General features: G+C 47.0%; 4 protein-coding genes across 4 annotated transcripts; 2 read left to right on the top strand and 2 right to left on the bottom strand.

Moving 5' to 3' along the window:
* Positions 1-17,747: 17,747 nt before the first annotated feature.
* CLAFUR5_06803 (uncharacterized protein) lies at positions 17,748-19,190 on the bottom strand (the record flags this gene model as incomplete). Its single annotated transcript, XM_047905951.1, has 2 exons — positions 17,748-18,692; positions 18,732-19,190. The coding sequence occupies 2 exons, from the start codon at positions 19,188-19,190 to the stop codon at positions 17,748-17,750; spliced, it is 1,404 nt and encodes a 467-aa protein (XP_047763317.1).
* Positions 19,191-19,817: 627 nt separating this feature from the next.
* CLAFUR5_06802 (Ubiquitin carboxyl-terminal hydrolase 21) lies at positions 19,818-23,552 on the bottom strand (the record flags this gene model as incomplete). The annotated part of the gene is made up of 3 exons (XM_047905950.1): positions 19,818-19,924; positions 19,977-23,418; positions 23,544-23,552. The coding sequence occupies 3 exons, from the start codon at positions 23,550-23,552 to the stop codon at positions 19,818-19,820; spliced, it is 3,558 nt and encodes a 1,185-aa protein (XP_047763316.1).
* Positions 23,553-24,373: 821 nt separating this feature from the next.
* CLAFUR5_06801 ([Pyruvate dehydrogenase (acetyl-transferring)] kinase 2, mitochondrial) lies at positions 24,374-25,726 on the top strand (the record flags this gene model as incomplete). The annotated part of the gene is made up of 1 exon (XM_047905949.1): positions 24,374-25,726. One exon carries the CDS (start codon positions 24,374-24,376, stop codon positions 25,724-25,726), a length of 1,353 nt encoding a protein of 450 aa, XP_047763315.1.
* A 325-nt stretch (positions 25,727-26,051) lies between these two features.
* CLAFUR5_06800 (Plasma membrane proteolipid 3) lies at positions 26,052-26,384 on the top strand (the record flags this gene model as incomplete). The annotated part of the gene is made up of 2 exons (XM_047905948.1): positions 26,052-26,144; positions 26,199-26,384. The coding sequence occupies 2 exons, from the start codon at positions 26,052-26,054 to the stop codon at positions 26,382-26,384; spliced, it is 279 nt and encodes a 92-aa protein (XP_047763314.1).
* Between the last annotated feature and the right edge of the window lie 618 nt (positions 26,385-27,002).

Raw genomic sequence — 27,002 nt, 5'->3', positions numbered from 1 at the left:
GCCTCGCCGCTACCGTAGAGCGGACTACGTCTACGTATTCCTATAACTAGGCTAGCGACGCGTACTTAGAGGGTCGGGCTTAGGGAATCCTATCCCGGATTACTCCCGCGATATACTACTATAGGTTCTCTACTACCGCGTCGAGTTCTACCTCTAAGTAGAGGGGTACCGGCGGTAGGAGGGCCGTTATTCGTTTCTTTAGGGCCTTAATAACCTCCTTCTAGTCTATACGCTTCTACTAGGGCCGCGGTTCGAGGGCTAGTAGCGCTTATAGGTATACTATATCGAACGTCTTACGGATAGCTAGGTAGTCTAGGTAGCCGGTATCGAGTTCTAGCTCCGTATTATAGAAGACTATCCGCTAGGCTAACTATTAGGTCGCGAAGGTTAGGTTAAGCGTCTAGGTCGTATTTTACTATTAGTACGTAACTATACCTACTAGGAGTACTAGATTAAGGCTAGATACTTCTATTAGGCCGATAAGTATATCGGCGGCGGTATAGGCCGAGAGTACGCTATCCCCTCCCTATCTCGGGTAGTAGAGGTTAAGGTTACCGACTAGGATATATATATCGACGTCCTCTTAGAGGGCTCCTTAGAGCTAGTAGAGGGTAGCCGACTAGCTATCGTCTTCTATCGAGCCCGGTACTAAGTACGGGTTATAGGCGTTATAGATAGCTACTGTCTTACTATCGGTAAGGCGTAGCGTAGAGAGGCTATATCGCTAGAGTAGGTATAGGTCGTCTACGTTATTATCGCGATTTCTTTACTTACGTAGAAGTAGACCCGCGCTACCGGCTAGTTACCTTAGGATACTATAAGGTAGTATCTCGGGTCTACGAGTATCGTCTTTCCGTTTATCTACTACTCTTAGATAGCGACTATATAGTACCGGCTAGGGTATAGTAGGCTAAGGAGTAGCTTCTAGGCCTTATCCTTACTCTTATTAGCGTTATACTATATAATAGTTAGTTAGGTAAGCGGATTATTTATAGTAAGACTATTGTATTAGCTATAGTTCTCCGTTCTATCTTCGCGGTTAGGCCGCTACCGCTACCGGGGCTACTAGTAGGAGTACGTTACCTCCGTAAGTACGGAATATCGTCGTATCGAGGCGCGTCTATCTAGGGGCTTAGGCTTAGGAGTCGGTAAGCGCTAGTCGACCTACTCCGTATACTAGGCGTCTATTGCCGTTCGGTCGCCTCTTCTTACCCCCTCCTATAACTAGCTAGAAACTATCGGTATCGACCCTCGGTCGGTATAATACGGTCGCTATTTCTCCTCCTACCTATCGTACGCCTAGGCGCGCTCCTACCGCCTACTCCGCCGCCTACCTCTTTACTCTATACCTACCTATCTACGCCTTATAGCCTCTACTATAGTTAGCGTACTTACTTATCTCGGGTTAGGGGTAGTCGCGGATATTATACGCTATTACGTAGTATAGATAACTAACTACCCTAGTAAGTAAGGGCGCGCCTAGTTACCTTAGGATAGCTTACGCGTAGGTATATATACTTACCGGTCCGCGGGCCGTAAAATGTATAACGTACTTTACTACCGAGCGGGCTATACTACCGAGCGGGCCACTTTTACTAAGAACTATACCACTTCTATAGATATAGCTATATAACTACTATTATAGCGTATATTGTCTTTAAACGTAGCCAAACTGACCTTAGCTGTCTAGGCTACGAAACGCGACGCGATAATTACGAATCGCCTTGCTATAAAGGTATACGACGCGTCTCGAACTATACTAGGGTATCGATTAAATAGACGACCTCCTCGGGGTGACTACGAGCCTAATTCGAAGAAGCTTATAGAGCTAGAAGAGAGGGTAATACTTAAGTATATACTCGAGCTAGATCTTAGAGGTTTTCTACTATTAAAGGCTAGTATACGAGTAATAGCCAATTTATTACTATAAGAGAAGGGTCTTAAGCCCGCTAGTCTTAACTAGACAGACAGGTTTATTAGGCGGTATCGTAAGCTAAAGGTTTGTATAATATATAGATACGATCGTTAGCGAGCCCTAATAGAAGATCTAGACGTTATCGAGAAGTAGTTCTTACTTCTACGTAATATAAAGGAGAAGTATAGCATTCTTAACTAGGACACCTATAACTTCGACGAGATAGGGTTTATAATAGGTGTCAATACGTCTTAGAGCGTCGTTACGGGTTTAGAAAGGCGTAGTAGAAAGAGGAAGGTCGTTTAATAGAGCAATAGAGAGGGAGTAGAGAGATAGCGTATTAGATAGCTCTTATACGAAGCGAGATTAGTAAGCTATATAAGTCTAACGAGGCCCTTATATAGCGGAAAGCACGAAAGCGCAAGTATATTCAGTCTAGAGGGTCTCTAACCTTCGATAAGGCGTCGCAATTAATACCTCTAGAGGATACTAGGAGGTAGGAAGTGAGTAGAGAGTCGCTAGATAGTGTTCGGCTAGTACTAAGGCTACGACGCTATAAGCGATATAGCGAGTCGGGGCATAACGTACGTACCTATTAAGTAGACTCGCTAGATAGTAAAGAATCTAAAGAGGAATTGTCCTCCTAGTAATAATTCTATAGGATGTCGTCGTATTAAGATACCGTCGTAATTAAAGTAGAAGTAGTATAGTTCTTAGTAAAAGTAGCCCGCTCGGTAGTATAGCCCGCTAGGTAGTAAAGTACGTTATAGTAATCCTAAAAGATAATAAATCTAAATTCTTAGATTCCCGTATTTTTACCTTATAGAGAGATTCTTCGTAAATCCTACCTTCCTACTAAGGTCGCCTCCTAACTATATATCCCTACTATATAATTAACCGTTTAAGGTTAACGAGATTCGACGCGTAAATTTTAGGGTCTAAAGGGGCCCTCGACTCGTTAATATATCCTCCTCTATTATAAGACTATCCCTAGTTTTACCTCTACTACGCCTAATATAAACTAAGAAACTTGTTACGGATAGCCTACGACCCCTTACTATAGCTACGTCGGCCCGGGTAAACCGCGGACCTTCCGTATCGGGTTAGCGCGGCTTAGCTTTACTTTATAACTTCGCCGCGCCTCGCGCTCCTCTTTCGTAGCTTCGTAGAATAATAACTCTCTTATTCGGACCCTACGGTACGCGCGCCCTTATAGTTTATTCTACTACCCTACCTAGATCGCGGATCTAGGTAAGGGATGCGTAATAATAGGAATAGATAGAACTATAGAACTCGAAGAATGCGTAGAGTCGTATTAGAATATAGAATATAGTAAGGCGTATAGCGCGTAAATGCCTAGAGAACGTAACGCGGCGACATTATTAGTGGGTACTCGCGCGCTCGTAGATAGTTAGGAAATAGGTATCGTTACGTCTCCCCCGAACCTAGACAATATAACTTTATAGACGAACGGCGGTATACTACCGCTACTAAAGCCTAAGAGTAAAGGTAAGTAGCGTATATCTCTTTTCCTTGACCTCTCCTCTTTTCCTTTTATAGTTAGATATAGGACGATAACCGGCGGGTTATAGTAGACACCGGTATCGCGCTATAATAAGAAATTGATAAAGCTTACTAGAAAGCCTTTAAGCGAGAAGAAGGTAGTAAGATTGACTTTATAGAACTGTTCGAGTTCAAGCTTGAAGAGAACCTAGGCGGCGACCTAGACGAGGTATACCTATTACTCGACGAGGTAGAGCATATTCTCGTATCTAAATACTAGAATATTATACTAGACAAACTTACGACCCTCGTATCCTAGCACCCGAAGACTACCTACGACTTCGTACTATAGGTAGTGAATATAGCGATTACTAAAGGTAGACAACTCGATATAATAGAGCGAGCTAATAACCTCTAGAACACCTAGTATAATACGCTATATACCAAGTATAGACTTATCTAGGACGAAGGTAATACCTATAGCGGACGAGGACTATTCATTCGATAGCCCTTATTAAGGCGAGCAATCTACTTAAGTAGTAGCGACCCGCCTACGCTAGCGGCGGCGCAATCGTAGTATAAAGAACCCTAAAACTAAGGTTCCGTTCCCCTAAAGGCAGACCCTAGAGTTACGGAGTTACGGAGGACAACTGCCTAATTAGGAAGCGCGACCCCGAATAGTAGTAAAGGATAGTAACTAACGAGAGCTATAGCCTTACGAACACTCTATACTAAGAGTCAAACCGGGGAACAGACTAAGGAAAAACCTAGGACACAAGCCAAGGCCTACTATAAAGAAAGTAGAGGCTAACGATAAATAACATAGCGTAGACGACCCTATATACGGAGGCGGAAGACTTACTAGGGGATAGCGAACACCTAGCCCGGATATATAAGAACACTATAGCATAGCTACTAGGAGCGCTAAAAGCGCTATCACATCAAATCCCGAAAACAATCTAATAAGCAATATAGAAGGTAGCCTAGAGACTAACTATATAGGCAATAGTAGTAGTAGGTAAGAATTAACCCCCTACGAAGGTAAGTAATACGGTACGCCTATATACTACTAATCCGGTAGAGAAATAAGAAATCGTAGCCCTAATAAGCAAGGAGATTATCGATAGAATCGGCCAAAAGGAGGTAGTTAGAGCGAGGGTAGAGGTAACAGGCGTAGTAAGACTCTTTACCGTATAAGAGTCTAATAGATAAAAGCTAGAGACCTATAAGGAGTGGACTACTAAAGTCGCGAAGTCGGTACGAGTCTCCTACTAATAGTATACCGTCATCGCCTACGGGGTCCCTAGGACATTCAAGGTCGAAGACCTTCCCTACCTCTAAGTATAGAACTAGAACACCTCCCTAGGAGTACGACTAACGAAGGCGGTATAGCTATATAAGACAGTAGACCGAGAAAAGACATACTTATCGCTTATTATCTAGGTAGAGATAGCGGAACAAGCTAACTAGATACTAGACAATAGGCTATTCTAGAACTACGAGAGAATAGACACGGAGATCTATTAGAGTAGCTATAGGGTACTATAATGCTTCTAATGCTAACAGTACGGTCATATAGCCCTAAAATACGGAGAGAAGACCCTCAGGTGTCCTTACTACGCAGGCCTATACTAGGGAAGGGAATGCCTAAAAAAGGAGAGTAGGTATATATACTACGGTAGAAGGCACCTAGCGTATTCAAGCTAATGCCTAACTAGAATAGTAGCATAAGAACGAGCGAGACAAGTAAGGATTTCTATACTAGCTAGGTACCCCTAACGGCAGTAGGAGGGACCTACCGTATATAAGGGCTTCGAACCGAGCAAAAGGAAGAGGGCAGAAGAGACGAACAAGGGAACCTAACCGTAAACGCATCTACCTCCCGGTAGGCCTCGATACCTTAACCGGGCCGCTAACGAACTAGGCCAAATGTGAATCTTTAGGGCGCCCTAGCGGCCCTAGGGCTAGCCGGACAGCGAGATATAGGCTTAGGAGACACAGTAGGTTAGTACGGAAATGGACCTTAGGGATAACGAATAATACTATACGACGACATTACTATCGTACAGTACAACGTAAACAAAAGTAGGGACAAGGTCTAGCGCCACTTTCTATAAGAGCTAGACCCGCTACGGCACTACGTTATCGCGGTACAGGAACTATAGGTCAACCCCTACGAAGGACTCCTAGCTACTTGTAATGACCGGAGATACTATACCGTAATCGCGGGCTAACGAGGCGTTATCCCGAGGACATGTATATACGTAAGCAAGAATATAGACCTTGAGTCGTAGAAGGTTATACTACCGTAGTAGGGTAACCTAGGAGACATAACATCAATCTAGATCGACACGACACAAGGCCCTATCTAGATCCACAACGTTTATAACCCGCTACCGCGGGGTCGGACGAGTAGGGAACTAGGATCCCTCGCCTACCTAGAGCGGACCCTAAGCTAAGACATAAAGCAAGTACTCCTCGGCGACTTCAACCTCTACTACCTACGGTAGGGACTCGAATTCACTCCCCCGTACGCGTTTCTAGGGGAAAAGCTACTAGATATAACCGTACGCTACGGAATGGCCTTAGTAATACTAAAGGGAACAGAGACGTAGAAGGCCCGTTCAAGTATAAGCACGATCGACCTATGCTTTCTATTACGAGAACTTGAAGAGAGACTAGTCTAATACCGACCGAACTACGCGCTAGAAGCCTCCTCAGACTATATCCCTATCTAAACGACGCTAGGGGTGAAGGCGATAGAGGAGCTAGCAAGCGAACTACGCCGTAACTAGATAAAGGCACGCTAGGACGACATAAGAGGCTTCCTAATAGCGAACCTACTATAGCATAGAGAACTCGAGACGACAGCTTAGCTAGATCAAGTAGCGGAACAGATTACCTCGGTTATATAGTAAGTAGCGGAACAATATACGCCGTTACTCCGGCCCTTAACGTAGCAGAAGGCCTTCTGGACCCCTAAATGCTCTACGAAGGTAAGGGAGGCTAGAAGGGCAAGGCGACAGTGGACGAAGGAGCATACCTAAGAGACGTAGGAGCAATACTGTCGCGCGACACAAGAGAAGAAGGCACAGATAAGACGCGACAAGCTACAGGACTAGAGAGCGACGATCGGGCTCGTTATAGAAAACCCGGAACAGATGTAGAGACTTACTAAATGGGCACGACTACCTAAAGAGCAGCAAACCCCTCACTTCCCCCCAATCGTAGACCGCGAAGGGATTGCCTAGGCTACGCCCCGGAGCAAGGCAAAAGCATTAGCCGACCATTTCTTTTCGACGCAAGTAGAGGCAGACCTTACGGATATCGACCCGAGCATATACCCGGAACCCCTGGACATAGATTGGGCGGTTAGCTCTAACACAGTAACAGGAGTCATAAGTAAGCTAAAAGGACGGAAAGCCCTAGGCCTAGATAGGATACTAAACATACTGCTAAAAGAGTGTAGAGAAGAGATCGCGCCGAGCCTAGCAAACCTGTTTACCGCGTGCCTACGGCTAGGGTATCACCCGAAGCCGTATAGAGAGTCTATAACAGTAGTACTACGTAAGCTATAGAAGGAGGACTATACTTAGCCCAAGTCGTATAGACTAATCGTACTTCTAAACACGATAGGGAAGGTCCTAGAAAAGATAGTAGCCTAGAGACTTACGTAGCTAGCCGAGGACAACTACGTACTCCTAGTAATATAGATAGGGGGAAGAAGCTAGCGATCGACACTAATAGTAATAGAGCTAATTACGGAGCAAATTCAGACCCTCTAGTACTACGGCAGGAACCGAGCGGCGTCCTTACTATCCCTCGACATCGTAGGAGCCTTCGATAACGTCTTATACTAAAGGCTAATATATATCCTATAGTAGAAAGGCATCCCCTAATAGGTAACGACGTTCGTCTACTCCTTTCTCTAGGAACGGACGACATACCTAGTCCTAGGAAGGTACACGTCCGACCCGGTAAAGGTAGAGACTGGAATACCTTAGGGATCTACTCTCTCCCCTATCCTATTTCTAATATTTATGTCTGATCTAATCCCCCTACTCACCTCTCCGCAAACCTTAGTATCGGGGTTCGTAGACGACATAAACATCCTAGCCTAGTCAGACTCGATAGAAGAGAACTATCGCCTCCTCGAAGATAGGCATAAGAAATACGAGGAGTAGGCAAAGAAGCATAGTGCCTAGTTCGCCCCTAAAAAGTACCAACTTATACACTTTAGTAAAGCGAGAACATACTATAATATAAAGGCGGCGGTAAGAATCTAAGGCTACGAGACAAAGCTATTAGCGGAGCTACGAGTACTAGGGATCTAGCTCGACCCGAAGCTAAGCTAGAATGTATAGGTTAAGAAAGCCTAGAGTCGAGCACAAGTTAACGAAGCCTCGATAAAGAGACTTACGGCATCTATATAGGGAGCAACATTCGATAAGGTAAGAGTAATGTATAAGGCGATCGTTAGACTAGCTATACTATACGGGGCATAGATTTAGGGAATAGGAGGCGTAGGTAAGCCGATCCCGAAACGGATAGAGCAACCCCTAAATAGGACATAGGTAGGCAACCTACGTAGGGTACTAGACGTATATAAGACAACGTTAATAAGTACGGTAGAAATAGAGATAGGAACACTACTAATCGGCTAGTATATCCGGGGAATGAGAATTCAATACGCGGTAAGGACGACAGGTTACTCAGTACAAACTACGATCTAGGAGGCAAAGAATAAGATAGAAAGCTACTACCGGAGAGGGGCCGGACATAGGACAAGCCAAAAAGAGGATGATCTTACTACCTTTACGGCTATATAGACAAGTACCGAATAGCTAGCACGAAAAGAGGAGGAGCGTAGGACTCGCTAGGCCGGCGGGAGCAAGGCTAAGACCTAAAGCCTAGCGGAATAGATAGCGAGCTACCTATAGGAGCAGGACTAGAAAAGGAAGCCCCCTAAGACAATAGGCCCGATAGCGCTCCGAGCCTTCTAGAGACACAATTACTAGCTATATAGGGACCTAATAAGGGCCGAGGCAAGCATAGCGATCCAAATCAGGTCCGAACATATTAGGTTAAGGGCCTACCTGTTTAGAAGACGCGTACTAGACATCTATAGCCTAGCCTACTAGTATAGCTACCTATCGCAAAACCTAGAACATATACTACTACGATGCCCGTAGTGGGCGAGAGGCAGGGGAAATTAGAGGCACTAAGCGGGAAGGAGAGACTATAAGTCAATCATTAGGGACAAAGGCAACATTTGCCGAATCTCTCGGTAGATACTATAGTAGGGATACCTCTAGCAGTTTAGCCTCGCTAGCGAGACGGAGGAGTAGATAGATAAGAGGCGGAAGCTAGGGGGTGGCAGATAGGGTAGTTATTAGGGTAGGCCTATAACACTAGCGTACCCCTAACAAGGGAAAATTAAGACAAAAACTAGGAGGAAAAGACAGGCGGGAAGGAGGAGGGGTTTTCACTAATACGGTTTCCCCTCTATATATACGAAAACAAGATAGTATAGCTATATAGGCCAAAGGGCACTATAACAGCTTAATGAAATATCTATCTATATACCGAGTATAACCGTACCTATAAGATGCTACGAAGCGAGGAGGCTATAATATAGAAGATAGCCGTAGACCTAAAGAGTAAGAAGGATCGTGACCTAGTAAAGTTATAAGAGGTAGAGAAGAAGTATAGGGAGGCTAATAACCTATATAAGCAATTTAGCGAGATTTACGAAAAGGAGAAGAAGAAGGTATAGGATGCCGAAGCTAAGGTCTAGGTTCTATAGAAGGAGGTTAACGATCTAAAGACTCGACTCTAAGCTACTAAAGACACTATATAGAATAGAGGCCGCTCTAGTCGCCGACACTCCTATTTACCTCCGCCCGAGACTTTACTCGAGTAGCTAATACGTAAGTATCGTAAAGCTACTAGTAGAGGCGGCGGCGGCGGAGGCGGTAGTAACGATAATATCGGTAATAGTAATAACGACCGAGGACGTAATAGAAACCGTCTACGACCTAATAATAATAACGGTCGCGACTCTCGAGCGCGTAACACCCGTATATAGACTCCCCTAACCGAACTTTTAGAACGCCTATTTACTATTAACCGTACTCTAATACGCGGTATCGAGGTTAGTAAGGGCGTACCTAACCCGAAGTACTTTAAGAACGATAACGACCCTAACTTCGACAGTTAGTATAGTAGCGTACTTCTTAAGCTAACTATAACTACTTTCCGCTCCGAGGTAGACGGCCTACGTTTTATATATAGATAGACATAGGGTGACCCTTAGAGAAGTATTAAGCCGAGGATCCCCGTGCCTAGATAACAATTATTTAACGAGTTCAAGACTAGTAAAGAACTACTAGATTAGATAACGCGCTAGTACGGCACCCGTAACGAAGGAACTAAGGCTATAGTTAATATCGCTACCTATAAGTAGGAGTAGGGCGAGACCTTTATTACCTTCTACGCTCGCTACTCGAAGCTACGTACTTAGATAGAGTAGACCGACGAGACTAAGCTAATACTATTTCGTAACCGCCTGAACCGTAAGTACCTTATTAAGACTTTCGGCGATAGGGAAGTAGATAGACGCTTATACGACATATAGGATGTTATTAAGGAATATACGGTATTAGATAAGAGCTTCTACGAGACCGACCGACTATATCTATAGAAGGAGCGCCTACGTAGCAACCCTAATTCGATCAATAACGGCGTATAGGGCGGTAGTAATACCGTAGGCGCCGTAGCTACTAGTACGACCGCTATAATTGTCTAGCGACTACTATAATACGTAGGTACGAAGAAGAAGGAGGACCTACCGGTTTACTTATAGAATCTACCTTTATTAAACCGTAAGTAGCGTAAGGACCTTAAGAAGTAGGGTAAGTACTACCGCTACCGTATAGACTCGTACGTATTAACAAACCCCGAATGCCCGATATATAGTTACGACGGCGACTACCGCCCTCTACGCCTACGAAACAACCCGAACCTTAGCTCTCTTACTACCGACCTATAGTAACAGGGAAATAGTACGACCGCTGCCTAATCGTAGTAGATAGCGGTTAGTAACCGAACTTTCTAAGATAGAAATAGTATAAGATTAAGAGATATAGAATGTAAGAGACGGACTATAGTAAGGAGCTTAAGATATCGGTATATATACTAGATAAATAACAACTAGCTATATACCCTTATATAGTATTACCCGTAATAATATAACATAAAAAGGCTCGCGGCCTTATAGATTCTACCTCTACCTCTCTCTTTCTTAATTAGAAATTTATACGTAAATATACAACCCCCTTAATCCCTTTGACGAAGAACAGACGATTAATAGTAGGAGATAGATCGGCTACAGCGCGTCAGATCATATATATAGCCCTTATAAACGTGGTTATCGGCGGTTATTACGAGCAAATGCTATACTATATTACCGACCTCAAATACAATATCGTCTTTAGACTACCGTAGCTCTCCGCGTATAACCCGAACATCTTCTAGGAAACTAGTAAGGTGGCGTTCAGATCTAACTACTACTTCGGTCACTATCTATATAATAAGATATCGATAATAGTATAATCTCTAAACTATATCGGTAGAACCTAGTAAACGAAATATAGACTAAAGCCCTTTACTAGCGAATTAGTAGGATTTATAGCCGGAGGGGCGGAGCTAAATGTGTCCGCTCTAGAGGTAGATAAAGAGGTGGATTACTAGGAAGTCTCGTAGCGCGTATAGGAGATGTACGCGTACCGGCCTAGGGCCGAGTGCTTCTATATTATACCTACGGGGCGCGAGGATAACGATAATAACGATAATAGCCTTAAACTAAAGCGCGATAGTAGCTAATGACCTAGATCAGTTCTTAAATAAGCAGTTTAACTACAATCCTAAAGAGAAGCTCCCGCCTATATACTACGACATTGTAGATACTTTCTTAGTAAAGGACTACGAGGGACTCCTCCCTTACCGACTAGGTATCGACTACGAGATTTATATTAAACCCGGTAGACCTTAAGAACCGCTATATCGAAAGCTATACGGACTAGCCGAGAAGGAGAATGAAGCCGTTAAGAAATAGTTACTCGAACAGACTTTAGAAGGTAAGGTACGTAAGGCCGGTTAGAAAACAAGCTAGTCACCGGCACCGGTATTAGTAGTAAGAAAGCCTAGAGGAGGGCTACGAGTATATATTAACTACCGTAGGCTAAACGCTATTACTATTAAGAATCGCTATCCTATTCTATTAATATAGGAAACGCTTAACCGTATATACGGAAAGAAGTACTTCACGAAACTAGATATTATAGTAGCCTTTAATAAGTTACGTATCGCGGAAGGGTACGAGTAGCTAATAGCTTTCGTAATACGCTACGGTATATACGAATGCCTCGTATTACCGTTCGGCCTCTATAACGGACCCGTAACCTTTTAGTTATATATTAATAAGGTTCTATAGGAACATCTAGATGACTTTGTGTTAGTATATCTAGATAACGTCCTTATCTTTAGCGATACTCTAGAGGAACACGTCGAATACGTACGAAAGGTATTAATTAATCTACGAGATACCGGGCTTACTATTAATATCGATAAGTCCGAGTTCTACTAGGAACGTATAAAATATCTAGGCCTTATTATTATACCCTAGGGCATCGAGATAGACCCGGAGAAATTGGAATGTATATAGACCTAGGAAGTACTAACTAATCTTAAGGATGTCTAAGCCTTCCTAGGATTCGCGAACTTCTACCGTAGGTTTATTGAGGCCTTCTCTCGTATTACATCCCTATTAACCAACCTAATAAAGTCAGATAGGCCTAGTAATAATAAGAACCGTAGAATCAACTAGACGAATAATTGCTAGAGGGCATTCGAGGCGTTAAAAGTAGCGTTTAGTAAGGCGGGTATACTAGTATACTATATACCGGGTAGGTAGACCGTCGTCGAGACTAACTCCTTAGACTTTATTAATATAGGTGTGCTCTTATAATACGACGAGTAGGGAGTGTTGCATCCTATAGCTTTCTATTCGAAGAAGCTAAGCCCCTAGGAGTATAATTACGAGATCTACGATAAGGAACTCCTCGCGATTATTAAAGTATTCGAAGAGTAGCGCCCGGAGCTTACTTACGAAGTAGACGAGGACGGCGATCTAGTCAAAGTGTTTATAGACTATAAGAACCTCGAATATTTTATGACTACGAAGTAGCTAAATCGCCGATAAGCGCGATAGGTAGAATTTCTATTACAATTTAACTTCTAGATTATATACCGCCTAAGTATATAAGGAACGAAGCTAGACAGCCTAACGAGACGTAGCTAGGACCTTCCGTAGAGGGTAGACGATCCGAGAAATTAGTACTAGCATTAGACATTACTTCCGCTAGAGCGATTCCTTAAGATCGACTCTATACGAGCTACTATCGAAGATACGCCCGAAGAAGAAGAGACGACTCCCCCAAATCCTAAAGTAACCGAGTTTATTCTAGAACTAGAACAGGTACTACAAACATAGCTAGTACTAGCTTCGGAAGCATAGACTACAAATAAAGCCAAAGTCGAAGCTAAACTCGAGTACCGTATAACGACTACTTACGCCCTAGACTAAGAACTTAAGGCGGTAATTAAGATATTACGGAAAGATAGTGCTATCCCTCTACTCTTATAGAAGGCGAAGATACACCCTACGCACTATAAGGTAGATAGTAACATATTATATATACGAAACTAGTACGATAGTTAGAGCCTATAGGTACCCGATAACTAGGCCCTACGGACTCGACTTATTAGAATAAATTATAACGCTCTAGTAGTAGGACATCTAGGACGAGCTCGAACCTATAAACTCGTAGCACGAGAATTCTATTAGCCTAGCTTAGTAAGATTAGTACGTAGATATACCGCGAATTGCCGTATATACCGTACAACGAAATCTCTATACTCCTAGCTACCTAGATTATTATACCTACTTTTAGTACCGGACCGACCTTAGAGGCACATCGCGGTAGACTTCGTAGTCGGACTTCCTAATAGTACCCTCGATAGTATAACCTATAACAACATTATAACCGTAATAGATAGGCTAACGAAGGAAGTCGAGCTAATTCCGATCGGAGCGATAACTATATAGAATACGGCAAGACTTTTCCTTAAGTATATGTTCTCCCGACGCGGATTCCCTAACACTATTACTTCAGACCGCGGTAAGTAATAGGTTGCTACCTTCTAGAAGAAACTTTATAAGATGCTTCGTACAAGTCGTAAGCTAAGTTCTTTATACTACCTAGAAACTAATAGACAGTCGGAACGTACTAACTAAGCAATAGAATAGTATCTCCGTATATTTACTAACGAGGTATAAGATGACTAGGTAGAATAGCTTTGTCTAGCTTAGTTCGTAATTAATAACTACCTTTCCAAAACTACTAGTATATCGCTATTCTACGCTACTTTAGGCTATAACCGTAAGTTTATAGAGCGCGTAGACCTAAGCGCTAGAAAAGAGGGAGGACTGACTACTCTCTAGCGACTAGATACGCGATCGGCTAAAGCCTTCGTACGCCGGATTTACGACCTTTATAAGTACCTCTACGAAAATATAAGGATATTATAAGCTCTCTAAGCTAAAGTAGTAAACCGCTACTAAAGCATCCCGCTAGACTATAAAGTAGGCGGCTAGGTATACCTAAGCACTAAGAATATTCGTACGACTTAACTATCTAAGAAGCTCGATAGAAGATACGCTAGCCCGTACTAGATTATAGAAGTTATACTAGCTAAGCTCTTATATAAACTAAGATTGTCGGACGCTATAGTAGGACTCGACAACTACTTTTATACCTCGTTACTTTAGCGAGCCGATCATCCCGACTTCCTACTACTCGAAGGCTAGTATCTAGTACTACTCCCGCTAATAACTATCGAGGCCGATACTACCAAAGCCAATATAGTCGCTAATATAGTCGTAATACCTATATATATATAAGGTAGAGAAGATCTTAGATATATATACCCGTAAGCGAGTAGGCAAAGTAAAGAAGGGGTAGAAGCGTAAAGTAGACACTTAGTATAAGGTAAAATAGCTTAGATATTAGAATAAGGAGGATAGTAAGACCTAGTAACCGGCTAAGAACATGTTTAAACACGCGGCCGCCGCTATTATAGACTTTTACTATAGCCGGCCGGAGTTGTCTACGCCTATAGGCTTCGTAGCTCTATCTAATTAGGTCTCCCTAAGCATTTCTCGAAGGGAGCCGGTCGCGGATAGGCTAGTTATAGATAGACTAGATATAGATATATTACTAGACGATAATAAGGCATTAGAGGATAATTAGACTTTTATACGGTTATAGAGTAGTACGGGTAAGTAGCCGTATAAGATAGATAACGCTTAGAGGACTAAGACGCGTTTTAAGAGGGGGGGTACTGTTATAGGTAGCCCGCGACCCCTTACTATAGCTACGTCGGCCCGGATAAAGCGCGGACCTTCCGTATCGGGTTAGCGCGGCTTAGCTTTACTTTATAACTTCGCCGCGCCTCGCGCTCCTCTTTCGTAGCTTTATAGAATAATAACTCTCTTATTTAGACCCTATAGTACGCGCGCCCTTATAGATTTTAGTGCCTTCTTCTAGTAAGTTATTAGAGCTAATAGACGAAACGAACGATATATAGGATAATAAAGCTTTTATATTTACGCTAAGAGAGATTTAAGGATATACGCTTTGAGACGAAGGTATTTTAGAGGGGGGGTAGTATTACGGCCGCTCCGTAAGTGAAGGATTCGAATCTCATCACGTGACCCCGGGTCACGTGACCCGGTTGACTAAGCTCGGCCCGATGCCGACGCCCGATACCTCGGCCTTTAAGTATAGGCCTCGTTCTTAGACTCTCTTCTCTCTTTAGCTATTAACTTCGTTAATACTATACCCTTATACTCTCGTACTATAGTCTCGTAATATAACCGAAACTAACTATTACTAACTCGAAGCGGCGCTCGAGATATATAATGACTAGGCGGAGCGGTACGGGGCGGTCTTTATACCCGAAAAGTACTAGATAATCTACCTTATAAGGACCCTAAAGAAGTATAACCTCTAGGCTACTATTAAGGCCGGAACCGGCGGAAGCTAGATCACTCCGTAGCTATCTATCCGAGTCCTAGGATTCTAAGTAGATACGTAGCTCCGGTAGTACGCCTACCTAAAGTAACTCCGGTAGCGTAGGGACTAGAACAAGGCCTTAGTTATACGTCTCGCGGCCTCTACGTAGGGTATAGCCTTTATAAAGGCACGCTAGCTATATAGCTCTATCGTCCGGCTAGTAATTACCTTTAGGGCGCTAGTCTAGTATCTCTCCTACGCGACTAGCTAGCTAAAATAGATCTTAAACGTATAGACCGAATACCTCCGTAAAGTAATAGAGGTATACCGTACTATACTAACGTAGGTCCTAGAGGCGGATACGTAGATCGCGCTACTAGACCTCTACCTCCGACAGCTCGCTATAAGCTATACGCTATAGACGGCGAATAGTAAGGTAGAGAGCGATATCTACGCGGTATACTAGGCGATTGCGATACGCCTTCGACCGGTAGCGTATAGATAGAGGGTACGACTATAGCTATAGCTATAGCGGCGGCCCGAAGCGTAATAGACTCCTAGAATAAAGTTCTAGGCATAGGCCCTAGTAAGTAGTATACCCGTAATAGGAGCGGGATAGGGACGTAGAAATCGGAAAGCTACGGTAGACGCGGTCCGCGGATATATATATAGAGGATATAGAACGAGCGCTAGGAAGAAGGCGAAAGGTACCTAAACGGGTAACTACTACGACGACGAACGTATCGAAGGGAGGACGAGGTAGTAGCGAAGATAGGACCTATTAGCCGAAATTAAGTAATACTCTTCCGAGCTCTTACCCGCCCGTAGGCTATAGTCGCGATACTACTCCGCTTAGAATATATCGGCTTTAAGGACTACCTATACCGCCGTAAGATACTAGGTATCGATAGTAATCTATATAAGTACGGACGCGTCTAAACGCTAAAATATGTCGTACTATTCTACCTACGCCTCGTAGAAGCCCGGTAGGTAATACGCCTCGAAACCGGGGTAACGAACTTCTAGTATATAATAAATATAGTAAACGGGATACGAGCGGCGGCGAGGATAGTAATATAGACTAGCCTACTCTAATAGTTCTAAATAGCGAATAAGATAGTAGTAAGGGCGGGAGAGGTAGCCTAGGAGGAAGAACTCTAGGAAGCCTACGAGGGTATCCGGCCTACTAATTTAGTAGGGCGCCGACGACAGTACTAACAATCCCGCGAGAGAGTAGACTATAGTACGCGGCGACCCCGACCGCGATAGTAGCTATTAAGGGAGGACTAGCCTAGAGCGACTAATAAGTTAGCGGTTTAGCGACTTAAGCTCCGCCTAACGGGCGACCGGCTAACGGTAGGCGAGTCGGTTAGCTACTAACACTTTCTCTTAGTACTAGGTAGATTAGTACTCCGGGGCGGCTAACCGCTTAAGAGCTTTCCGCTTCTAGTATAACGGATCGACCGATAAGTAATAGAGAGAACTTACTAATCCCCGAAGAGGGTTTTACTCCGTACGACGGTTTTCCCCTCTCTCTTCCTTAATAGCCCCTAGCCTCGTAGACTATTTAGGAGCTAGATAGGCATTATAAATTTATTATTATTATGATATATCGATATCGTACGAGGTCGGGTCGTCGATACGTAAAGTCGCGATGTTATTATCGCGGTCAAGTCTTAATTAAGCTTACCAAAAGACGGCCCGTTTGACCTTAGACTCCCTACGCGAATTAAGTCAACCGCCGTCTAATTGGACAGTGCCGCCCCACAATCAATTCTCGCAGCGTGTCTGAGAAACTGAGGCAAGTGCTCTGCAGAGATACGATGCGTGAGGACATATCTATCCTCGTCGATACTTTAGTCAATTTCTTCTCGAGATCGTGTTCTCGATGTTCCTGTAGTATTGTGCTTCTCACCGGTCTGTGGCTGTTTTCCTAGTATCTCGACCGCAGCTTCCCTCTTCATCATCCGCCGACTGCGTCTCCATGACGATCCCGTGCGAAGACCGCTTCATTGCGCAAGCATTCCCTCGTATGCCTCATGCCCTTCTTGGTACTAACGCCGGCTGTGACGCTCAAGCATCATTGCGGAAGTCCGCTCACGGTCTCCGTGATTCCAGAAAGCGATCCCAGTCCAACCAGGACTTGGTGCTGGTATTTCGTAGCTCGTCCTTGTGGGTAGTCATTAACGGGGTCATGCTACTCGTGATCTTCTCTCAGTCTTCCTTAGTAAGTGATCACCCAGCCTTAAAGTCCAGCATCTCTCACTCGACAGCAGTATAAACGTCTCATACCTCATCCCGCGCTTGACCCTCTGTCCCGTCACCGCTTCATGCCACAACCTCGCCGGCTCAGAGACCGTTCCATACCCTCTCCACAGCGCTCGCCAATAACAAGCCTCCGCCGCATCGGTCAAGTCCCTTTCACGGAAAGTCCTCACACTGTTATGCGCAATCATTTCCGCTTTCTCAGGATGGTCCAGTAAATCCCGCATCTTCACATCCAGATCCGAGAAATCTCGCTCCACTTCGACGTAGTTCTGTTGTGGCCCGCTTGATACCAGGAGGTAGTGATGGTGCTGGATGTACGACAGCTTGTGCGCTACGACCACAGAATTGCAGGCTTGTCGATACTTCAGCGACGCAGAGTAAGATCGCCCTTCCACGTGCGCGATGAATTGGTACTTGTAGTGATCCTCCAGTGTCAAGTAGTTCTCCCGGACGTCCCAGTTCAGCTCCTTGACATCGCTCCATTCCCTGTCACGACTAGCGTCCAGAAGACCTCGCCGCAGCTTGGGCGCGAAGCTGAGTTTGCCGCGCCATACGAGTTGTGGTATCTTACTCGTGAAGGGCGTATTCTTCTCGATCGCCAAAGCCTTCTCAACGATTTCATCGTAGGGTCCGATCTCGTTATTCTCGCCTGTGATGATATTATCCCATGCCCAGAGTCCAAAATCCGGGACGAGGAAGAAGGATTGCTCATCAGCTTTGCGAGCAACGACCCAGAGCGGCTGCATGTGGCCCCCTGTCACATCTGAAGCTTTGTCTTCAACGGAGAAGACAAATTCGATATCTGGTATCGACGCCTTGTCGTGCGCAGCTGCCAGAGCGCGATGCATAGCGCTCAAGACTGCGACGATCTTCCTTCGATGGTCCTCGGCTAGCTATTTTGTTGCAACGATATACAAATGCCCCTCGTAGATCAAAGCTCTGGTCATGCCATTCTCCAGCTGGATAGCGTTCAATGTCACAGCGGGGACCATCTCGTTCTTCTTCCAGTATGCAACACCTTGATCAACATCCTCAAACAACCCCGGAAAGGCCGAGGCGCACTGAGTATCAGATAACCCTTCGTTACCCGCATCCCGAGCATACTCATATGTCCAGAGATCACTTTCCGTCTGATTGACATATGCCATCACCGGGGTCAAGCAGCTCGAGCACTCAAAAGTCGTCGAACTCTTGCACGCCGCATGTCCAGCCGGCAGCAGCTGCGTGAGTAAAGGCGGAATGTCATCGCGGTCAGAGTTGGTGCCGTACCAGAAAGTCAATATGATCACTATTGGCAAGACCAGTCCAAACAAGAGTGAAACTAGGCCTCCTTGTCCAGAAGGCATGAACGAGGCGTTGGCAAGCATATTGTTCGAGTGCGAGAGAATGCTTTGTCCTTCTAGCTACGGGCTTGCTCCAGAGTTGTAGGGTTGAGTATATACTTTGGGAGTATTAGGCAACAGGTAACAATTTCTCCGCAGTCCCAGGCCCGGCATTTGTCGACATCGTGGGGTACACGAATCCAGGTGTGCATATTGAGATTGGCAAGTTGTTGTGAAAGATTCGAAGTTGGTGCTGGTGGCAGGTTTCACACGTTGCTCTCGTGCTCTCCTTAACCAGGATCTCGAAGCTGCGCCACGTCCTCGGCCTCGGCAAATGACGGCAGTCACGTCTCACATGCAATGCATACTGGGGCCTTGCGATCCCACTGCCGATACGCTCAATGATCCTTTCTCTCACTATCTAATGCCATGAATCTTCCCAGCCCGCTACATGCAGGCTGTTGTCCATCACTAGTGCTGCACCTCAACGCCACGCAAACGCAATTGTAGTACAACAACTCTAGCTCAACCCACAAAAACTCCTGCCTCTGCCGTCCACTCATGTTCGCCGTCGCAACCGCATGCGAGTATCTGTACAATCGTCAAATCCAGCGTGCGTTATCGATGCACGTTAAAGCCGCAGCGCCATCGCAATGCATGGGCTATCTGATGCTATCTGATGTTCAAGCTCTCGTATCTCGCCCAGTTGTTGCGGTTCCTGTTGGGATGCTCCAGGCCGAGGTGATCATCTGGGCTGAGCTTCTCTGATAGGATGTCTTCTGCAAAGGTGTTAGTACTCTGTCGAATGATTACATCAATCGGCAGGCTTACCATCTTCCACCCACTGAGGCCGGCTATAGTTCTGGCCTCCCTTGATGACGGCAAAGCGCACCTTCTCCAGATTCTTGCCCTTGATACCAGTGCGTTTCGAGATGCGCTCCTTGGTCTCCTTGAAGACTTCACCATCCTTCAGCAGGAATATGAAAGGCACTCCATGCGATTTCGATGGCTCCTTCTCGAAGTGGAAGCAGTAGAGTAGACGGTCGCCCTTTTCTTGATCGAGCTCTTTCTCCTCTTCGGGTATCCGCTCGGCATACACCGACATGAATTCATTGAGCGCAAGCACACCGTGAGTCCGAGGAATAACCTTGTACACCTTGTTGCTGTGCACTTCGTAGAAACGGATGTGATCGATAATTTCGTCTGGCAGCTGAAGCTTCTTGTGAAGTGCATCGAGCACGGCATCGAACTGCGACTGCTTGTGTACTAGCAGGTCGACTTGCTCTTCCTTAGTGATGCCTTCCGACAGCCAGGTGATACGAATGTTCTTGCGCTGCTCCAGATCCGTCAAACTCATCTCCAGTACTTCGTAGAAGAGATGGTCAGGTGCCTGAGATGGTGCGTAGGAGTAACCGCCATACCCGCTGGTTCCCAGGAGAATCGTACTAACTGTGGCCCCTTGCACTCGCTTCACCACCGCTCGGGGCTTGCCCGACTGGATATTGGTGGTGGTAAAGCGCAGATGTGTGGGGTCGACAGGCGTTGCGTTGACTTTTGACAGATATTCGGCGACCTTGTGGGCAATAGCGTCGTAGGTGTCTTTCTTCGATAGTGCGAGTTTGAACCTCTCATCACCTTCGTTCTTGACTTGTAGATTCTGCACTGGCAGTGTCTTTGGCGTGAATTCGACAAAGAGGCGGTTCATCATGAAGTCGTAGTAAGCTGGCGCAGATAAACTGGCGCCAGGGCTCTTCGCTTTGATAGCTTCCGCTTCGGCCTCTTCAAGGTGGCGCTGGAAGCAGATGATGTCTCCATCTTGTATCTCCGAAGCAATCAACGTATTGCGTGGCTTCATAGGCTCGATGTAGTTCTGCTTGATTTCCTCGAACAGCTCGAGATGGATTGATCCAGCTTCCCACTTCATGATCTCCAAAATCGGCGTCGCCAAGTCTTGTGCTTTGTCGAGAGGGCTCATATAGACGTGGCCGACGCCTGTAAGAAGCTGCTGATCAACGTCAAAGTACTTCAAGAACAAAATGATTGGCTTTTGTTGTTTGGCGCCGTTTCCATTGGTTAGGTGGACGGGTGATGATGGCTGAACATGTTCTTCGTCATCCGGCCACGCAGGCAAGCCCTTTTCGTCCCGAGTGGTTTGTTCAACGAACACGCGGAAGCCACTTTGCCTGGTGCTGAACTTATCCGCCGCTTCCTGCAAGGTCATATCCGGCCAGGAGAGCGGATGATCGGGACGCACAGTACCGTTCTGTCTATTGACCATGATCCATGGCCGTACAAGATTCTTTTCGAGCCCTTGTTGCTCCGCGAGGAAAGTCGTGAAGTCTTTGATAGTCATGTCCCGCAATAATCTGTGCACCTTGGGTGCTGCTGGATCATCGGCCTGTTCGCTGGCCCAGGGAATGAGATCGACTCCTTGATATGCCTTGAAATTCGTTTCGGTTGCTACATGGACGTTCATGTAGAGGTGCGCTTCTTCTTTCTCCTTGCGACGTCTCTCGTTCTGTTCACGTTCCTCTGCAATCTTGGCGGGTAGATGCTCAGGTGGCTTGACTTCAGCGTCGGGAAGGAGTATTTGGTCGAGTCGGCTCTCGCGGACATACACTAACATGTAGGCATTGTTCGAGCGTTTGGTGGACCATTGCCGGGTGTACGGGTTCTGGCCTTTTTGTCCGTAGGTTCCGTTAGCACCATAGTCACCACCAAAGTTCTCGTCGATTGCCTCTCGCTTCGTTGCTCGAGTGACACGGTCGTCGTCGAAGCGATAGAACTCGCCGTTCTTGTCCGGCTTCAGAAACGCGTAGTAGTGGCCAGCGTTCAGGTCGCCTGAGTGCACCAGGACACCATGTAAATGGTAGACGTAAGGTTCTGACTTATCTGCAGTCTCGTCAAGGTATGGCGTTGCGTCGAAAACCTCGGGGAACTCATATCTGTCGTTGACTTTCATCATGGCATCCCGCTGGAAGTCGTACTCGAAACGCTTGAGCTGTAGATGCAGGACGTTTGGAAAGCTCTCGAAGATGACTCCCTTCTCGGCATCTTGGAGTCCATAGCCTTCGGCGGCGTACTTATTGTCGCCTTCCAGCAGTTCCTTCTGGATGTAGTCCTTGAAGCTGTCGTCTAGGCTCTTGCATCCGGACACGTTTAATTGCAAGTCCCAGAACTCTTCGATTCTGCTTGATTCGTAGTCGACGTTAACGCACTTGAGATAGGTCTTCATCTTGCCAACGAACATGTTGTTGAGAGCGTTCTCTGCTTCGGTTCCTTTCATCCGTGTCTCCAGCTTCTCCATCAAGATCCGGGACAGTTCCTGGACATCTTGCTGCTCAAAGATTTGCCTGCTTTCCCAACCGAACGAGTGTGTGAGCTCCTGTGTACCGACGGCGGTGGCGTCGGCCTGCAAACGGTAGAACAATCTTTGCAGTGCGTAAGCAGATTGTGACGCCTCTTTATCTTCTGGCGTCTCTGTCGGTATCTGGTATACTGCTTTGCGGAAGGCACCAGTGAGGTATAGCGACTGCAGAAGCGAGTTGAGGTAGCAGGTAGCTCCCTGATTTCTCAGTCCAACCATGCCGGTCTCTTTCTTGCTGTCGTAGTTAACGAAGTTGTGCCACAGAACACCTGTTGGATCCTTCAGCACGCGCACGTAGGCCGTCATCCGCGCTCCGTCATCCTCTATTAGCGGACGATCCTTGTCGTCGAACTTGGCCGCAAAGATCCTGTTCTTGTCGGCAAATCTGGTGAAGCCCCAATCGCCTTCCTCCGCAGTAAACCGATGGTTCGCTACATGGTGGAGGTAGATTGATGGATCTTTGGGGTTGTGCAGTACCAGCATGAACTGAGCACATGCATACCAGTCTTCGGGTGGCTTCTCGTCGCCGAATCCTTGCTCAAGGTAGAAGGAAACGCTTTCCGACGCAGAGTTGCCTGCTGGAAAGAAAAGGATGCGCCACGGGTGGTTGCCACAGTGGAACACGGGACCATGTGTCCGCTTAGGAAGGGTCCGCCAGTTTGTGATGTCCCATGTGTGAATTGTCTCTGCTTCTGTCTCGTAATCTGGTGACGCCGGCATGAAGCGGGCCATCATCGCCTCGTGGTCATCGGCGGGCGGTTGTGCGGGTTCGGCGCTGGGGTCGGGGTCGTCGACCATGCTGTCGGCGTCGTCGGGCGATATGATGGCGACGTTGTCGTTGTCATCGTTGGGTGTAAGGCGCTTCTCATCGTAGTCGGAGTCGAGCAGCATGTCGCTGCCGAGCTGCTGGAGCGCCGTTACGTCAGCTGGATCGTGGTATGTGGTGTTTATGTGGGTGTGTGGGTGTATAGGCGCGAGCGGAAGCGTGGGAAGTGCTGTGAGCAACAGAGTGGGCAGTCAGAGCAGCTTACCTGGTCCATTGCGACTTCTATGCGTGCCTGCGTAGGCTGCAGGGAAGGTGCTGCTTCCTGCTTCGTACACACTATGCTTGCTGTTTGCCGCGGTTTGGCAGCTGCAGCTGGTGCCAGCAATTTGTATGCGCCGGCGCGTGATGATTACGTAGAGCGGCGGGATATGTCGAGATCGCACTGTTCGAGCAGACGCGCAAGCATGTAGAGAGGTACATGTATGAAGAGTGGTGCCTCAAACTGTGTGCAGCGCCGGAATTCATAGCTCTGTCGTCACTGATTGGCTCTGATTGGTTGTCGTGCTACAGTTCGAACAATGAAAGATTTCCTGGCAGGCCACACAAGGAGCAGACATGCACGTGATAACCGGCAGCATTCACTTGCTCATGTCGAAGCTCTTCAGCCTCATCACAGGGCTGTCGCACCTGTTACGGGAAGGCATGCGTCAAGGTGAGCATGAGACAACGTGTTTGTCAATACATGTAGTTCTAATCATGGGACTCGGCAAGCAATCGCTCTTTGCCCCGCCATTGAGGCAAAACTCTCGGTCGCGACTGCGCCACACTTACATTCTTGCCTGATGAAATGTACATGTAGCTCTGTTGAACGGTCATATCATGCCTTCAAGCTTGAGACATGGCGAGGTCTGACTACAGACCGACGTTGACAAGGCATGTCGGTGAGTGAGGTCGGGACGGCCACCTGCACGTTCCACGAGGACGCCACATGTGGAGCTTGACTATTTTCAGCCCACGCGTCCAAGCTTGTCAAGGTCTCTTCAACGTTCTCATGTCTGTCATTAATGAACTTCAATCAACTTCAATGATCTTTTGATGGCAGGACCTGCCAGCGTTGGAGCGCTCGGTCGCCTGCCATCATCGATACGAGCAAGGGCATACGCAACTGCAGCTGCTGGACTTGGCCATGCGGATGCGTCACAGAGAACCTTCCCACCTCCCTGGAGGCCATCGACTATTCTGGACGACTGGATTCAGCGCGAAGCAAGGCCCGTCAGTTTACGGCAGCTCACTTTCTTCGGTCGAAGCCTGACGGAAGACCGCCTGATCACCTCTGCCAACTATGCCCGTCTTGAACTACCGACACGTATCGCGCACAGATTGCGTAACATGCAGACGCTTCCATACTCGGCAGTCACAAATCAGCACATCAGCCATGTCTATGAGCTGTACTACCAAGCTTTTGAACGATTCCGGAAAGTACCCGAAGTAAGCACGCTGGAGGACAACGACAAGTATTGCGAAGTGCTGAAGCAGACGCTGAAGGAGCACATGACTGTGATACCGAGGCTCACCATGGGCATTCTGGAAATCCAAGACGCGGTCCCAGGCGAAGAATGTGATCGCTTCATGACCCATCTACTTCGTTCTCGCATCAGTCGGAGAGTCATTGCAGAGCAACATCTGGCATTGACAGAGACCTTCCACTCGCCGTGGCACTTTCCCGATGCCAAGAAGACTGGAGGCGCTGAAGATGAGTTCGTTGGAGAGATCTTCCTCAAGTGTAACGCTAAGGAGATAATCGAGAAATGCGCTGCTACCGCAAGAAAGCTCTCTCAGCAGGCTTATGGTCCACATGTGACTATCCCGGAGATCGTGTTGCAAGGCCACATGAACACAACTTTCCCGTATATCCCCTCTCACCTCGAATACATACTTGGAGAGCTACTCAGGAACAGCATACAAGCTATGGTCGAGCAGAGAGGACTCAAAGACCCACCACCGATCGAAGTCCTGGTGTGCGAAGCAGCGCAGCATGTTATCATCCGCGTATCGGACCAAGGTGGTGGTGTCGATCGAGAAGTTCTGCCTTATCTGTGGTCGTTTGCCAAAGGACCTCGACGGCACAACAGGCTTGAGAATCTCGGAAAGGTGCCTCGTCTTGCGGCGACGATGCAGGAGGTACAAGTGCCATGCTCAGCCGTGGATGTTAGCAGCAGACCGCAGGAAAAGCGACCTGACGCGTCTTTGGCCTCACTTTCAGGACGGCCACCAGATCTGAAGCTAGGCATGGGCCTACCGATGAGCAAGATCTATGCTGAATACTGGGCTGGTAGTCTGGAAGTTCATAGCTTGGAAGGCTATGGTTGCGATGCTTTCTTGCAGATCAGCAGGTTGGGCAACAGGAATGAGACGCTCAGTACGCGGGCGGCGATGGACGCTGTGTGAGAGCGACGCGCACAGGTAAATCATGCGCCTTTCGCTCCAAGCGGCGGTTCAGCTCATTGTACGACAACTGCTGCGCCACAAACGCGTACGCCACAATTTGCAAGCGCATAAATCACCAAGGATACGCGCCTGTTTGCTGGTAGACTGACATCATTCGCCCTTCGGTCGGCGCACCAACACCAACACTTCGACCTTCACTGTCTATTGCTGTTCGGAACTGCCATAAACCTCAAGCCCACCTGCCATAGCGTTCGGCCGAGCTACGACCAGCGAAAAGCAGCAGAAACGCATAGTCATCCACAGTCACCTCTCGGACACGCACTCCATGATCTCAGCAATCCTTCTCGTGATCATAGCGATCTTCCTGCCTCCCGTCGCAGTCTACATCGTCGCAGGCTGTGGAGCGGATCTCCTCATCGTCAGTCACTTCAGCTCGATCCCTGGGCCCGGACGCCTGCTAACAATGCTACAGAACATCTGCCTCACGGTCCTTGGGTACTTCCCTGGCCACATCCACGCGTTCTACATCATGTACGTCTACTACAACCGGAAAAAGCAGGTTGAGCAGGGGTACTTTGACGATAGACCGGCGCTGGGAGTGTATAGCCAGAATGTGCAGACCGGCGGGGGAGGATATGGAAGTATGGGTGCACACTAAGAGCTCATGGTCGAGGTGAAGATAGGGAAAACCCACGTGAAAGACTGCATGGTACATATCGGCGTTTGAACCAGGTGCGAGGGCACGCGAAGGAAATGGAATATGCATTTCAACGCTGCATACCGCACGAGTGTGGACTCCATGGGGTCTGGTCGCGAAATTCCCCATGCATCAGTCATGTACATGGCGACCTGATGAGAACGTTTGCGCCATACGGCATGCACGAATGTGAATCTCAGGTGGCATCGCGCGCGCGAGTCAATAGCTGACGCAGCTACGATCAATCACGCTCAGTCTAGCTCTCCCGCCCAGGGCCACGGCACAGTAAACAGGCCATTGCGATAGACGATCGAGGCGCGAAGGCTGGAGAACGATATTGCACGGATAGCAACGACATCGGCGTGGCGCTTCACCAGACAAGGTATACACTCAGTCATAAACCTCTGGCAGTGTGGGCTTCACACTCATCGGCCGCAGACATTCACTTTTGGAGTACTGCATGCTTGCGCCGACACCGTGCTTCATCCTTCATATAGAGCCGCTCTGCTCTCGCGTTCACTAGGAAATTCACTTCTAGGGCGTTTGCGTTGGCACTATGACACAGTGACACTGCTCATT

Source organism: Fulvia fulva, chromosome 6, assembly GCF_020509005.1.
Source record: "Fulvia fulva chromosome 6, complete sequence".
NCBI classification, from domain to species: domain Eukaryota; kingdom Fungi; phylum Ascomycota; class Dothideomycetes; order Mycosphaerellales; family Mycosphaerellaceae; genus Fulvia; species Fulvia fulva.
This window is presented reverse-complemented; position numbering and strand designations above follow the sequence as displayed.